The sequence below is a fragment of the Cherax quadricarinatus genome, chromosome 34 (assembly GCF_038502225.1).
Source record: "Cherax quadricarinatus isolate ZL_2023a chromosome 34, ASM3850222v1, whole genome shotgun sequence".
Classification (NCBI taxonomy): Eukaryota; Metazoa; Arthropoda; class Malacostraca; order Decapoda; family Parastacidae; genus Cherax; species Cherax quadricarinatus.
In genome coordinates, this window is record NC_091325.1 from 14574391 (window position 1) to 14591803 (window position 17413).

Sequence of the window (17413 nt, forward strand, 5' to 3'; positions counted from 1 at the left end):
ACACCAGGAATACTGGTAAATATATAAATTTGTGGACTGTATATTAAAAATAATAAATGGTCATATATATACACAATTACATAACAGAAGGAAAATATATCTTAATATTACTCACCAATTTGACTGGAGATTATTGTATATCATACGCAGAAAACCTCACTCTAACTAAATCTATGAAAATAATGCTGGCCAGAATTACACACAAATCTAGAGAGCTTATCTGAGGTTCCTGGAGCTGTCTTGTCCAGTCGTCTGATATCTCAAGTTATGCAGGAATGCATATCCACCAATTTCGCCTCCTATTTGAGAGGTGTCAGCACAATTTTAACCTCTAGAGCACGAAAAATTCTTCCCCATTCACCGTTTCTAATACAAATTCAAAACCAAGATGGCGAGTCTCCTCCTGCGCAGACGCAGGCTTTCCGTTTTCTATGACAAATATTATTAAATACAGTATGGCCATCTATTTACATATAAATACTGAATTTCTGGAAAATATATACAGTATTTTCCACAACAATAATAATAATAATAATAATAATAATAATAATAATAATAATAATAATAATAATAATAATAATAATAATAATAATAGTTTATTTAGACATACATAGTCGTACAAAGAATTATAGTAGTTGGGTGTACATGCCAAAAAACCCTTGTATGCAGAGCATCCTAATGGCGCTTAAGCTAACGTATGACACTGAGCTTGACTGTCATCATTACTGATTAAACCATACCACGGGTGGGGTAGAACCCGCGATCAGAGAGTCTCAAAACTCCCAGGTATAGATATTCAAAAATCCGGGACAAAGGAATTAATGTACAATTGCTATGGATCTCATCGCACACTGGATTACTCCTTCATGATAAAGTTGGTATGTTAGCCAAGAAGAGTACCAAGAAGGAGAATGTAGAATATAACTTTGGTAAACTGTGTCTAGCATTAGGAATTATATTAGGAGAGAAGTAAATAATGAAAATGATTGTTATAGGAATGCAGGTAGAAGCCTGAGTAGATCTATAACCCACTATGATAACATGAAAGCTGATAAGTATATTTATGGAGCAACTTGCAACGTGAACAGATTGATTGATGTTGTATTGGCCAGACTTAGGCTTGGTTACAAGTACTTCTGGCAGTTTGGGAGACACACAGATGATGATCAAACTAAATGCAAATTATGTGATCAGGCATATGGTCACTGTCTTGAACACTATGTGCTTAATTGTCCACTTATTGAGGAATACAGAGATAGACAGTAAAATAACCTATGCGACATGTCAAGACATCTTATTAATGAAAATAAGATACCAGATATACTAAGCAAATTTTCTAAATTTGCTTGTAACAGATAAGTGAACTGTAGATTTTAGACATCAGTCCACATGCTAACCGTTTTGGGGCCTAGTTCCTAGCCCTTTTGTGTATCCACATGCTCTTGCGCTACCGTCCACAGGATGATTATGGGGTGCGCAATAAACTAGCCACTTCGGTGGCAAAATCTAAAAATCAAAATCTTTTATTAACCTAGTTTAAATGTACATAATGAATCGTGTGGGTGTCCATAACCTGCCCTCTAGACTGTTTGAAAATTATAAAGTTGTCCATGCATAAATTTATATTTACTTATACCCAACAGGAGTCTGGAGCCAATTATTTAGTGAACATTATGTGGTCACCAAGAAAGAACTTGCATACTCGTGGTAGACTCACGACAGAGTAAAGGAAACTTGCACAACAGCAGATTTTCCTCCTCGTCCGTGAAGGCCAGTCACATAGTGGAAGCCAATTATCATGTATAAACGAATATGACAGACCAGGGTCAATATTTTTATGCAAAATAATGTAACAACACTCGAGTTATTTGATAACATCCACTTAATGACGTTGATAAAAATATTTTTCTATTTGCTTTTCGAAAAGCTTCCTTTATCTTGCTATCAACACCTCGACCTACGTTCTTCCTCTCCTCGCAATGTTAACAGATCTTACTATTCTCGTTAGGTATGTACACCGAAAAGTGTATTTCTCAGTGTACACATACCAAGAGTTAACTAATTTCTGTATTCGTAATTAAAGCATTGTTGACTGGTCATGTATTAGTAATATACAGACTTTCTGACTCGCGTGCAGTAGATAGCCTTAAAACCTTACGGGTTTCGCACTTCCTCGTTAATATATAATAATTTAAACATAAAAGTTTTTAATATTTCTGAATTACCTTTTCCTCCCACTAGATCTCACAGGAGGAGCTCCCAGGACCCTTTGTCTAGTTCTTATACAATGTCACGTTGGTTATTTTTTGCTCTTCGTTGGATTCTGCTCTAATAAAAATTAAAAGGGACGACAGTTACCCAGAACAACATGGTGAGATTCATCTTGGACCTATGTCCAAGAAACCTTGCAGTCGATGATGAATTACAATGGAAATGTTTAATACTGAAGATAGGGTAAGGCAGCTGAAGCTAAATCATATTTACAAAGTTGTCCACAGTCACTCTCCCGAATATCTTGCTTCTAATTTTGTCAAAGCTAGGAGCCAAAGTGAACGCAATTTTGTAGCTACAATAGGTGGCCAGGCCTCAAACAACCACTGCACAATAATAGATGAATGGAACAGGCTGCTTGATCTTATCAGTTCTAGTCTCAGCATAAGTCAGTTTTGGAAATGGACTAGAAGATACCTAACAAGTGAAGCCACAAAAGAGGAAGAATGTGGTTTCTTGCACAATTCATGTTCATGTAACTTATATTCTATTACGGATGCAACATCCCAGCAATTCCAGGAACAGCTGTTAAAAATTGACCACTGTCTGGAAAATCTTCCAGATCCTGCACCCAACATCTTGCTCCTGGGGGATTTCAACTTAAGGCACCTAAAATGGAGGAATATAGCAAATAATATTGTTGCAGAAATAACACCAGGAGGCAGCTCTGATGAAAACTCACACTCACACGAGCTTTTAAATCTCTGCACAAAATTCAATTTAAACCAGCAAATAATAGAGCCTACTAGACTGGAGAATACACTAGACCTCATCTTCACTAACAATGATGATCTGATAAGAAATGTCACCATATCAAAAACAATATACTCAGATCACAACATAATTGAGGCTCAGACATGTATACGTGGAGCCCCAGACCGACATAATGAGACTAGTCACGAGGGAGCATTCACCAAATTCAACTTCAATAACAAAAACATAAAGTGGGACCAAGTAAACCAAGTCCTAACCGATATAAGCTGGGAAGATATACTAAGCAACACAGACCCCAACGTATGCCTAGAACAGATTAACTTGGTGGCACTCGATGTATGCACAAGGCTTATTCCTCTAAGAAAAGGGAGGAGTAGATGTAAAATAGAAAGAGACAGGCGCTCCCTTTACAGGCGACGGAAAAGAATAACAGAGCGGCTAAAAGAGGTCAATATATCTGAAATGCGTAGGGAGACACTGGTCAGAGAAATAGCAAGCATCGAACTCAAGCTAAAGGAATCTTATAGGAGTCAGGAATCGCGGGAAGAACTAAAAACCATAAATGAAATCGAAAGAAACCCAAAGTATTTCTTCTCCTATGCCAAATCAAAGTCGAGAACAACATCCAGTATTGGGCCCCTACTTAAACAAGATGGGTCCTACACAGATGACAGCAAGGAAATGAGTGAGCTACTCAAGTCCCAATATGACTCAGTTTTTAGCAAGCCGCTAACCAGACTGAGAGTCGAAGATCAAAACGAATTTTTTATGAGAGAGCCACAAAATTTGGTTAACACAAGCCTATCCGATGTTATCCTGACGCCAAATGACTTCGAACAGACGATAAATGACATGCCCATGCACTCTGCCCCAGGGCCAGACTCATGGAACTCCGTGTTCATCAAGAACTGCAAGAAGCCCCTATCACGAGCCTTTTCCATCCTATGGAGAGGGAGCATGGACACGGGGGTCGTCCCACAGTTACTAAAAACAACAGACATAGCCCCACTCCACAAAGGGGGCAGTAAAGCAACAGCAAAGAACTACAGACCGATAGCACTAACATCCCATATCATAAAAATCTTTGAAAGGGTCCTAAGAAGCAAGATCACCACCCATCTAGAAACCCATCAGTTACACAACCCAGGGCAACAAGGGTTTAGAACAGGTCGCTCCTGTCTCAACTATTGGATCACTACGACAAGGTCCTAAATGCACTAGAAGATAAAAAGAATGCAGATGTAATATATACAGACTTTGCAAAAGCCTTCGACAAGTGTGACCATGGCGTAATAGCGCACAAAATGCGTGCTAAAGGGATAACAGGAAAAGTCGGTCGATGGATCTATAATTTCCTCACTAACAGAACACAGAGAGTAGTCGTCAACAGAGTAAAGTCCGAGGCAGCTACGGTGAAAAGCTCTGTTCCACAAGGCACAGTACTCGCTCCCATCTTGTTCCTCATCCTCATATCCGACATAGACAAGGATGTCAGCCACAGCATCGTGTCTTCCTTTGCAGATGACACCCGAATCTGCATGACAGTGTCTTCCATTGCAGACACTGCAAGGCTCCAGGCGGACATCAACCGAATCTTTCAGTGGGCTGCAGAAAACAATATGAAGTTCAACGATGAGAAATTTCAATTACTCAGATATGGTAAACATGAGGAAATTAAATCTTCATCAGAGTACAAAACAAATTCTGGCCACAAAATAGAGCGAAACACCAACGTCAAAGACCTGGGAGTGATCATGGCGGAGGATCTCACCTTCAAGGACCATAACATTGTATCAATCGCATCTGATAGAAAAATGACAGGATGGATAATGAGAACCTTCAAAACTAGGGATGCCAAGCCCATGATGACACTCTTCAGGTCACTTGTTCTATCTAGGCTGGAATATTGCTGCACACTAACAGCACCTTTCAAGGCAGGTGAAATTGCTGACCTAGAAAATGTACAGAGAACCTTCACGGCGTGCATAACGGAGATAAAACACCTCAATTACTGGGAGCGCTTGAGGTTCCTAAACCTGTATTCCCTGGAACGCAGGCGGGAGAGATACATGATTATATACACCTGGAAAATCCTAGAGGGACTAGTACCGAACTTGCACACGAAAATCACTCACTACGAAAGCAAAAGACTTGGCAGACGATGCAACATCCCCCCAATGAAAAGCAGGGGTGTCACTAGCACGTTAAGAGACCATACAATAAGTGTCAGGGTCCCGAGACTGTTCAACTGCCTCCCAGCATACATAAGGGGGATTACCAACAGACCCCTGGCAGTCTTCAAGCTGGCACTGGACAAGCACCTAAAGTCGGTTCCTGATCAGCTGGGCTGTGGCTCGTACGTTGGTTTGCGTGCAGCCAGCAGCAACAGCCTGATTGATCAGGCTCTGATCCACCAGGAGGCCTGGTCACAGACCGGGCCGCGGGGGCGTTGACCCCCGGAACTCTCTCCAGGTAAACTCCAGATGGTCATATAATTCTTTTTCACGTAACTGATTTACTCATACTATTTGCATTTGATTACTCAAGTGTATTTTGTTTTTATTATTAACAATCATGAAGGATTTTTACTGCATCTAATAATTAAGCTGCTAAATATAAGGCATTACAAGTACCCATTGGAAAAAGTCAATTTTTGAGTTTCGTGGGTTATCCTGGTTAATTTACACATACGAGTATATTACTATGCAAGACAATTGTAATCGTCAAAAATTATGTGAAATTACACCTTAATAAACTTACGCCTTAGCTCTTCACTCTGGCCTTCCTCATCCTACACTTTTGCCTTTTGTCTCAGTGACTGCGTAAAAGCAGAAGACGACGCCAGCGACGCTGATGGCTCCATAGAACCAATAAAGGCCAGCTTGGGTGAAGGCTGCTTGCATGGGCGTGTAGAGCTGTAGTGTGATGAAGGTGATGACCGTCCCTGCTGAGATGCACACCGACGACGCCTGCGGAAGGAGGAAGACCCGTCATTAATTAAAGCTTTAGTAATAGATAGGTTCGACGTTTATACGTGGGCTAATAATTTACTGGAGTTCCTCATTTTCTATGATGTTATGCGTGAAAATGAAAATTAAGACATGTTCAACAGCTGGGTATCTTTATTGTAGACGTTTCGCAATCCAGTGGCTTTATCAGTACAAATTCTAGGTGGTGGTCTGGTGGCTAACGCTCTCGCTTCACACGGCGAGGGTCTGGGTTCGATTCCCAGCCAGAGTAGAAACATTGGACATGTTTCTTTCCACCTGTTGTATATGTTCCCCATCAGTAAAATGGGTACCTGGGTGTTAGTCGACTGGTGTGGGTCGCATCCTGGGACACTGACCTAATTTGCCCGAAATGTACAGAAATGCGGAGCATAACAAGGGACTTTCTATATAGTAGTATGTCATTGTTGTCAGCTAGGACTGTATACCTTGTACATGTACTTGTAGTAAATAAAGATATTATTATTATTATTATTATTATGATGATGATGATGATTTGAAGACAGGTAGAATTTGTATTGATAAAGACACTGGATAGCGAAACGTCTACAATAAAGATACACAGATGTTGCACATGTGCCTTAGTTTTAGTCTTGTCGGTATTGTATACTGTTCCTGTACATTTCTGAAAATGCATAAGAATAAGCACGTTCTGTTGCCTAATAGCTCAGTGTTAGAGGGTTGGGCTCACAACTAGGAACCAGATTCAGTCACGGGCGGGGCAAAGGAGGGAAGTAAGATGTAGGGTGTCTCTCCTAGTACCTGTCGCCTCTGTTCACCTGGGGTTAGTTAGTGTGGAAAATACTATATGTATATATTTTCCAGAAATACAGTAGTTATTAAATGTAAATAGATGGCCATACTGTATTTAAAATTTATGTAATCGAAAACGGGAAGCTGCGCATGCGCAGAAGCAGACTCGCCATCTTGGTTTTTGAAATTGTGTTAGAAACGTTGGTAAATGGTGAAGAATTTTCGTGCTCTAGAGGTTAAAATTGTGTTGACACCTCTCAAATAGGAGGCGAAATTGGAGGATGTGCATTCCTGCATAACTTGAGATCTCAGACGACTGGACAAGACAGCTCCAGGAACCTCAGATAAGCTCTCTAGATTTGTGTGTAATTCTGGCCAGCATTATTTTCATAAATTTAGTTAGTGAGGTTTTTCTGAGTATGATACAACTTAATATCCAGTCAAATTGGTGAGTGATATTAAGATATATTTTCCTTCTGTTATGTATATGTGTATTTATATATAATCATTTTTTAATTTAATATGCAGTCCACAAATTTATATATTTACCAGAATTCCTGGTGATGTATAATTCATTTAATTAATAGGTCCAGAGCAACTTGTGGATATGACAGTGGTAGGTATCGAAGGAGGACATTTTTGCGACCTAGGTGTCCCAAATTCCTACTTGTCTAGCTGATAAATAATAATTATCTATGTTCATTTATTGTTATGTACATAATTATACATTCAGATAAATGCAATTTTCCACATTTAATATGCCCGTTGGTCCTTCTTGAACCGGAGGTAATTAGTGATGTCATTAATTAGTTAATTACTTTATAATTATATGTAAAATAACAGAAGGAAGTGGATGTTAAATTCACAAATTTATTTAATGTGTAGTGGATTATAATTATTACAATATTAATTTTGATAAGTCAAGTCTGGCTAAGCTTATATTAATTTGTATAATATTAATTTGATAAGACAATTCTGGCCAAGATTTATATCAGTGTATGTGTAATTGATAAGCCAAGTGTTGCTAATTATATTAATGTGTATAATATTAATTTTGCTATGCCAAATTCTGGCAAGGATTTATATTAATTTGTATAATAATTTTGATAAGCCAAGGCTGGCTAAAGGTTTGTATTAATGTACATTTAAAATTATATATAAATTTCTAACAGGTGTAATTGCTAAGATCAAGTGCAGCTAACATTATTAATGTGTATTTAAAATTTATATTACAATTTTTCACATGTAATTGCTAAGCTCAAGTAGCTAGAATTTATTTAAAGGTAAGTTGTACTATTTACCTTTATAAAGTGCATAATTTAGTACATAATCAGTGTTATTAAGTTGAATTTAATACATTGCATCATGGCTGAAAATGAGGAAATTAATATAGAAGACAAACATATGGAATCTAGAAAAAAGAAAGCATCAATACAGGCTAAAAAAGTTCATGTAACCAAGGCATACAATAAATGCTTGGAATTAATGAATCAAGAAACTGTGAATACTGATGATTTAAAATTGTATTTAGATGCTTTAGGGAATAGATATGATTCATACAAATTATATTACAACAAATATGAAGGAGATTTATTAGTAAACTGTGTAGATGAGACTGAAATAGATCTCATGATTAATCAGTATTATGAATTAGAGGAAAATATTCTTTCTTGTAAAAGTCAGGCCTTGAATAAATTAAAATGTGTAAGCCAGGCAGTTAATCAGTCTGCTCCAACAAATAATATGTCTTTGCCAAAACTCCCAGAACTATGTTTACCTGTATTTAATCCTGGTGAAAATTGGGAGGAATTTTGGTCAATTTTTAAAGCAGCTGTGCATGACAGGAGTGACCTAGCCTGTGTAACTAAATTATTTTACCTCAAAGGACAGGTAAGAGGAGATGCTCACATACTGATACAAGCCTTTCCCAATGTAGATGACTCTTACAAGGAAGCAGTTGACTTGTTGAAGGTCACTTATGGTAATATAGAACAAAGTAGGTTGGATCTAGTGAATATCATTGTTAATTTAAAATCTCCAGATCACACTTACAAAGGTTTACAGCAGTTTAGAGTTAAACTGGAGAGCACTCTCAAAACTTTAAGTAATAAATATAATCTGAAGGAATCACACTGGTTATTGAGTGCCATAGTACAGAATAAATTCAGCTGTAAAACACTTGAATGGTCTCTCGAACAAGTATCACAAGAGCTATTTTGGTCTGGAGGAAATAAGACTAGGTCTACAAGAATTAATTGTGCAGTTGCAGACCAGCCAACTAACTCATTTTAAAGATGCAACTCATAATAACTCTGAGGTATCTGTCAAGTTTCACAAAGGGAAAAATTATCCCAATGGTAATAATCAAAATTCATTTCCTAAAAATAGCTGCATATATGCATATCAAGTAGCAATAATCAGAAATAATGATTCTCAACAAGGTAATAAGAATAAGTACCCTCCTAAGAGTAGCCCAGTTAATAAGAAACCAGTCAAAGAAAGGAGAGATTGTCTCTTCTGCAAGGGTACTCATTTTTCTAAGAATTGCAATGCATACAATTCATGGAATGATAAAGTTGAAAGACTGGAGGAACTTGACAGATGTATCAGGTGTTTAGGTAATCACAATGTAAAGGATTGTCATGCTAAATTAAACAACTGTTATCAATGTCACAAAGGAAGACACCATATAGTCATGTGTAAGGGTCTATATAACAATGTTGATAATAATGATAATGTTGACAATCCTGACACAACAGTAGCTAATGTAAAAATTGCTGCTAATGTTAATAATGATGGTTTTGCTGAAGTAGCCTTGCCTGTGCTACAGGTAAAAATTGATGATAAAAGGCATAAATCAAAAAATGCAACTGCATTATTGGACCAGGGATCCCAGCGTACTTTCATAAAACGTAAATGTCTTGATGGTATGAAAGTACAGATGGGAGATCCCACAACTTTAAAATTATCTGGTTTTCTTTCGGATAAAAGGGCTCAATTGTATGACACTGTTTATGTAACTGTCAGGTTGGGCAATGAGAAAAAAACGTGTTAATGCAGTAATTGTTGATAGACTTCCAGAGAAAATATCTACAGTAGGTTACCTGGAGGTTATTCCGGGGATCAACGCCCCCGCGGCCCGGTCCATGACCAGGCCTCCCAGGGGCTTAGTAAAGCTACAGAAAGACTTTCACATAATGTAAATTCAGCACCTTCTGGTGCAAGTGATGATTCTGTAGACCCAATAAATATTTTGATAGGTAGTGACTATTATGCCTCCTTTGTAAAGGGTATGGTAAAGAAATGTGGTGTCACCCTTTTGAAGACTGCAGGAGGCCATGTAATGTATGGTAGGATTCCTCGTAATAATAATTCATGACTAGAGGAAACTACAAATACCATAACTGTGTCTTACTCATGAAGTTCTACCCCAGTATAATTCTTCCATAGAGGATGGTGTTGAGCCAGTGCATAAATTGTGGGAATTAGACAGCATTGGAATAAATGTAAGTGAAGAAGGTCCAGACGATTCTTTTACTCAGAAGCAGTACCTGAAAGATGTAAAATTTGAATCTGGACAATACTGGGTACGACTTCCGTAGAGACTGAACCATCCAGAATTGCCCACTAATTACAGAATGGCATATGGACAATTAAAGGTTCAGCTCCGCGAACTGAGTAAGACACCAGAATTGTTAACTGCCTATAATGATATAATTGCTGAACAATTAATTAATAAATTTATAGAAGAGGTACCTCCTGAGCAACCCAGAATTAATGGTCACTATTTACCACATCACGGAGTGAAGAAGGATTCTAAGACCACTCCTTTGAGGATTGTGTTTAATTGTAGTGCCAGGAGTAACAAAAATGTACCTAGTTTAAATGACTGTTTGATGACAGGTCCGTCGTTGACGGAAAAATTAGGAGATATCTTATTAAATTTCAGAGTGAAGCATTATGCCTTTACGGCTGACATAAGTAAAGCTTTCCTAAGAGTGGGTTTACAAGAGGCTGACCGGGATTGTACCCACTTCTTATGGCCTGAGAATCCTATTGACTCACTTAGCCCTCTGAAAACCTTTCGCTTTAGGAGTGTATTATTTGGTGCTACATCCAGTCCATTCCTACTTCAAGCGACGATAAATGCACACCTTAAATGTACGGGAAGTCCATTGAGTAAAGTAATGAGCAAACAATTTTATGTGGACAATTTCCTGGGTGTGGCGTCAACTGAAGAGGAACTGTTAATGACTTATGGAGAGGCTAATAAAATAATGCAAAGTGCAAATATGCCTCTGAGAGAATTGAATAGTAATTCGTCCAAATTGAAGGACAAAATAAGTAAAGATTACCCTGGAGATGAAGTGCCAAAATGTAGTAATGTATTGGGTTTAAATTGGGATACTGAGAGATATTTGTTAATGTTAAAACCTAATAATTACAGTATGCCCAGTAAATTAACTAAGAGAGTTTTGCTTGCTGAAGTTTACAGATGTTTTGATCCACTAGGTTTAGTGTCACCCCTTACTATAAGAGGGAAATTATTAATTCAGGAAGCATGGAAACTTAAATGTGCTTGGGATGAAATTCTACCTTAGGGATTCATTAACAGGTGGGATGAATTAATTGGTGATTATGAAAAAATTCCAATGTTGGAGTTCCCCCGCCAGGTGGCCAATCCAAATGGGAAAAATGTACTCCACATTTTTTGTGATGCTTCTAAATTGGCAAATGGAGCAGTTGCTTACCTTCAATGTAATAGTGTTATTTCTCTTGTTATGTCTAAGGCTAAAGTGTCTCCAATTAAATCACGTACCTTGCCTCAGTTGGAATTAACAGGCATTTATGTAGGTGTCAAATTAGCTAATTATATAAGAAATAAGTTGCAGGAGATAAATATTAGCGACACTGTAATTTGGTCTGATAATGAGGTATCTTTACAATGGATTCATAATGGAAACAGTAAAATTGTGTAAGTACAAAACAGAGTTGCTGAAATTAATCAGATGCAAGAGAAGTGTAATAGTTTGGGCCAGCATATGTTAACATTTAATCATATACCTGGTGAGAAGAATCCAGCTGATTTCTTGTCTCGAGGTTTACCTTATGCTAAATTTGTAAATGCTGTATCATGGTTTAAAGGACTGAGCTGGTTGGTAAATAAAGCTAATTGGCATGTACAAAAGGCGTATATTGCTCCTGTTGAAATTACTGTGACCACCGCTCCAGTAGTTTGTCCTCCCTTAGCCATTGATATAAATAGGTATTCTTCTTTACCCAAACTAATCAATGTAATTAAGTTGGTGTTTAAATTTCTAAACAAGATGAATATTTCATTTAAGTTTTCACATCCTCTTGAATATTGGATAAAGAGGGCACAGGAGAAAATCTATGGAAATGAGATTAAATTGATGATGGAAAGTAAAATTGTGAAAGGTTCCATAATAGAGAAATTGGGACTGTATTTATAGAACAATGTAATTAGGTGCAGAGGTAGGTTACAAAATGCTGAATTGGGTGATTATGCTAAACACCCTATCTTGCTGCCCAAAACTCATCATCAAACAAATTTAATTGTGCTAAATGCCCATAAAAATGCAATGCATGGTGGGGTACAAGATACCTTAAATTGTATTAGGGAAACTTTCTGGATTCCACAAGATCGGCAAAGTGTAAGAAAGGTGATTAAATCTTGTGTAATATGTCACCATGTGGATGCCAGATCCTATATGTACCCAGGTCCTTCACCATTGTCAAATGAGCAATTTGAGTCATTTAGCAACGAACTCCGCCCGGCCGCAGTGTGGAAAATACTGTACATATTTTCCAGAAATACAGTAGTTATTAAATGTAAATAGATGGCCATACTGCATTTAAAATTTATGTAATCGAAAACGGGAAGCTGCGCCTGCGCAGAAGCAGACTCGCCATCTTGGTTTTTTAATTTGTGTTAGAAACGTTGGTGAATGGTGAAGAATTTTCGTACTCTAGAGATCTCAGACGACTGGACAAGACAGCTCCAGGAACCTCAGATAAGCTCTCTAGATTTGTGTGTAATTCTGGCAGCATTATTTTCATAAATTTAGTTAGTGAGGTTTTTCTGAGTATGATACAACTTAATATCCAGTCAAATTGGTGAGTGATATTAAGATATATTTTCCTTCTGTTATGTATATGTGTATTTATATATAATAATTTTTTAATTTAATATACAGTCCACAAATTTATATATTTACCAGAATTCCTGGTGATGTATAATTAATTTAATTAATAGGTCCAGATTATTATTATAATCAAAAAGAAGCGCTAAGCCACAAGGACTATACAGCTAATAGGTCCAGAGCAACTTGTGGATATGACAGTGGTAGGTATCGAAGGGGGACATTTTTGCGACCTAGGTGTCCCAAATTCCTACTTGTCTAACTGATAAATAATAATTATCTATGTTCATTTATTGTTATGTACATAATTATACATACAGATAAATGCAATTTTCCACAGTTAGGTACTTTTTTTTTATAAGTAAGACATGTGCAACAGTTAGGTAGTCTTCATGGGTGAGGGGCGGATTACACCGTCTTCACATCTCTACTGCTTCTGCTAACTCTTTTGTACTCGACTGAAGAAGCCTACTGTGTAGGCGAAACTTTTCGGAATAAAGATACCTAATTGTTGCACGTGTGTCGTATAAACCTAGTAAGTTAGTTTATTCAGGTATACACAAATACAGTTACACAGATTATCATACATAGCAGCATGTGTGTAGAGAACCTAGGATAAACCAAAAAAGTCAGTGGCTTATTTCCATTGGGGTCCTTTTATTTCCATAATCCATACCTGTCGGTATTTTATACCATTATCATATTGCTGTAATTTCTCGAGCTTCCCGTGTTATTAAACCCCCGGGGTCAAAAATCAGTATCAGGACATCTTGGGTGTGAATGGAACATATCATCAATAGGTTATTAGGCGTACTGATGTGCTCCTGGTGTATTTGCTATATTAAAATAATAAGTACTAAATATGATGTCGTCAGCCAGCGCTAATGTGTGATTATGTGTATGGGACGGTGGTTATTATGAGAGCCAAATCTGTCTCTTAAGTTGGTGCCATGGGTTAATTTCTGTAAAAATATCTTAAAGAGTTAGTACTGGAGGCTAGGTCAGTTAGTGTGCATCTGGGTGTTAAAGATGTTGACAGTGAATTATGCATGTTCTGATTAGTGAGCGTGGTTTCCCATTCTCAACAGCAGGAGAAAGATTATCTGGATCCCAATGGTAGTGATGGAAAACACTTTATTACCCTCATACTTGGACAAGTATTGCTGACAGCAGTTTCAAAGTTGAGTGTTCTGAAAAATAGTCTGAAATAGGTCCCTCCGTGGAAGACTGGCAAATTCTAAATAGTGGACAGAGCAATTGAGTGTTTGTTGGTCTGAATGTCAAGTGTTACCAAAGAGCCAACTAAAAACAACTTATGCTTGCCAGAAATACAACAAAACGGTTGTCGTATACAAAGTGGGATGTAATATGGGTAGACATATTTCTGGGTAGCTTGTAAATTATGAAAAGCCATTTCTTGCCCTTCCTGGTATACAACACCAGGATAGTACCTCCAGTATTGACTAATGAAGGTTTAGTGAACCATTTATTCAGTCAAAAGCGCTAACTGTGTAATCATATTCCAGCTAATAACTGCAGCGGATGAACAACAAATAAAGCAGTCATACACTGTCAACTGTCACTCTTGGACCTATCTATAGGCAACTTCCAGTAGTCATCAGTGGTCCTAACAGATGGCCACCAGATGTTTAATCAGAGGGTCACTTCGCAAACCTTAATTAAGGGTGGTGAAAATATCGTTGCAATATTCCAATGTGGATTAAGTAGCTAGTAGAATTTCAAAACGTTATGTTCCAGTAGAAGAGGAATTACTGTTACATGGGATGATAATGAACAAAGGTTTTAATAGAATGCTTAGTTTACTAAACAATGATCTGTAATAATTTTCTGATTTTTAAATATATAGAATATGACTGGGAGGTTCATGTTTATTTCAAGCTGGAATAAGAAAACGCAGTTTGACTTTTCAGCCAGTAACTATTTTCTCCTACTGTTTGTTTTTCAAACTGGGAATTTACCTGGGAACGGATGTTGGTGGGGAAGTATTCTGATGCCACGATAAAAGGAATGGGATGAACGCCGATGTCGCAGATGAAGAGCGCCATCGTCACGCACACAGTTGGCAACCACGTCATGCTGCAACAAAGGAAATAACTTTTCAATCCTATCGCTTTCATCTTATTAAAGTCTGAAGGATAAACGCAATTATTTTTTCGGGTGAACGAAATTGTTATGGATTATTAAACTACATTAAATCCCCACGTACACTAACATATTCCAATTTCAAGGAATATTCATTATTTTTTACATGAACTACAGCGGTTTTAGAATGATACAAGATTTATCAAATAACTTTTTCACAAAACAAGATTGCTCACGCATGTGAAATATCCGATATAGAAAGATGAAAAATATTTCTTCTATTTGATTCCCTCTCCTTACATTTCAGGGAAAAATAGCCACTTACTCTGTGTAAGTGGTGTCGTCTGGATCGGCATTATCAGCCAGGTGGGCATATGCACCCAGGACGATGAGGCAAACAGCGTTGATTGCATGTGTAATAACGAGCAGGTATCGCCGCCCAATGACGTCTAGCAGCAGGATGGCAGCCAGTGCGCCAGCCACCTTTAGGGCTGCAGCGATGGCAGTAATGGCATCGGGATCCATGGGCGCCCCGGTTGCTTCAAGGATCCGCGCTGTGTACACCATTAAGACAAAGTTTCCACACATCTGCATTAGGAAGAAGAGAACTACAACTACAATTATTTGTCGCAACACTTCCTTTTTCAACAGGTCACGCCAGCCAACGCTCTTGCCATCGGTGTTGACGGCGTTGCGACGTTCCAACTCTGCAACCTCGCCTTCGACATCAGCGTAGGTTCCCCTCAAAAGTTTCAAGATAGCGATAGCTTGCTGGCGTCGACCACTCACTATTAGGAAAGACGGAGATGGTGGAAGGATGAAAGTCATCAGAAAGAATAAGAAGGAAGGCACCGCGCAGAGAAAGCTGAGAGCGTACCAACTGAAGGCGTACCCTAGTACAGCAGTATAGAGGCCACCCAACACCACACCCATGGTCGGAAGAGTAGCTGCCATGCCCCGGATGCTCACGTCAGACAACTCAATCACGTAATTGTAGCCAGCGATGGTGGTTCCACCACGGGCTACACCAATGATGAATCTGCAGGAGGAAAACAATGATTAGCAACTCATTGTAACTGGCTTTTCTTCGTTGGGAGAAATATTTCAATAAACTGTGAACTTTTCTGTCTTTATTAGCAAAACTGGTTAGTAGAAAGACAACACTGAGACTATGCCCTAGTAGGTGTTATTATCTTGTAACCTTTCTCACTTAAACGTTATCTTTCTCATTAGTCTCAGTTACAAGTTATCTTTCTCCATCACAATCTGTCAGTTACAAGTTATTTAATTCTGCCAGTGACACGTTATCTTTGTCAATTACACGTTATCTTTCTGTTAGTTTCACGTTATCTGTCAGTTACAAGTTATTTCTGTCAGTTACAAGTTATTTCTGTCAGTTACACGTTATCCCTCTGTCAGTTACACGCTACATTTCTCCCTCACATTGTCAGGTACACGTTATCTTTCTCTCATTCTATCAGCTACACGTTATCTTTCTCCCTAACATTCTATCAGTTATAACTCACGAAATCGTAATGACACGATTGCAAACAAACCATACCACGGATGAGGATAGAACCCGCGATCAGAGAGTCTCAAAACTCCAGACCGTCGCGTTAGGCACTGGGCCAGCTAGCCACAAGAAAATTCATGCAACTAAATATATTTATACACCATTGGAAGGTTAGCATAGGCACCACTGTGACCACGAATGCAAGTTTTTACAGACTAATCTCCAGCTAGCGTGGCCGTGACGAACTCTAGCTCAAGTCCCCTCAAAGCCGTCAACATGACTCACGAAATCGTAATGACACGATTGCAAACAAACCATACCACGGACGGGAATAGAACCCGGTATCAGAGTCTCAAAACTCCAGACCGTCGCGTTAGCCACTGGGCTTTTGAGTTTTGAGACTCTCTGATCGCAGGTTCTAACCCCGTCCGTGGTATGGTTTATCAGTTATACGTTGTCTTTTCTGCCTCACATTTGGCCAGTTGCTAGCTATTTTTGTGCCTCATGAAAAATTGTACAAACATGGTCTTATTCTGTTGCTTAGCCTCTGCGAGTACCTGCCAATGAGTAGAACAGGTGTGGTAGGGGCTAGTGCGACAATTAGCCAGCCACCCACGTACGGTACCACGATGACCTGCATGGAGCGGAGACGCCCTATCTTAGCCACCATCCACCCAGAGATCCACGTTCCCACCAGCGTCCCCAAGTACAGTAAGCTACCTACAGGAAGAACATCGAATTTTGTTAGTGTAGTTTTATTTTGTGTTGGGGATGTTATAATGTAGTTATGATGTTCACGTGACTGTAAATCTACGTGTGTCATTCCTCGCAAGAACATCAAAGATGTGATGAATGGTTTGAAAAACCGACAAGTTGAAGATTGAGAC

At 38.4% G+C, this 17413-nt stretch overlaps 1 protein-coding gene across 1 annotated transcript; it reads right to left on the reverse strand.

Annotated features, from left to right (window-relative positions):
• Nucleotides 1–4851: 4851 nt before the first annotated feature.
• Nucleotides 4852–17196, reverse strand: LOC128693631 (facilitated trehalose transporter Tret1-like). Its single transcript, XM_070091253.1, has 4 exons — nucleotides 17084–17196; nucleotides 15339–16052; nucleotides 14890–15007; nucleotides 4852–5954 (listed from the first exon to the last, which is right to left on the reverse strand). Exons 1-4 carry the CDS (start codon nucleotides 17194–17196, stop codon nucleotides 5772–5774), a joined length of 1128 nt encoding a protein of 375 aa, XP_069947354.1. The 3' UTR covers nucleotides 4852–5771.
• Between the last annotated feature and the right edge of the window lie 217 nt (nucleotides 17197–17413).

Excerpts from the sequence above, each read along its gene's own strand:
- LOC128693631 (XM_070091253.1), bottom strand. The coding sequence starts at position 17,196 with ATGGTGGCTAAGATAGGGCGTCTCCGCTCCATGCAGGTCATCGTGGTA. Across the intron at positions 15,008-15,338 it reads GACGACACCACTTACACAGA|CATGACGTGGTTGCCAACTG; the intron begins GTAAGTGGCTAT and ends CCTTTGTTGCAG. Across the intron at positions 5,955-14,889 it reads CCACCAACATCCGTTCCCAG|GCGTCGTCGGTGTGCATCTC; the intron begins GTAAATTCCCAG and ends CTCCTTCCGCAG.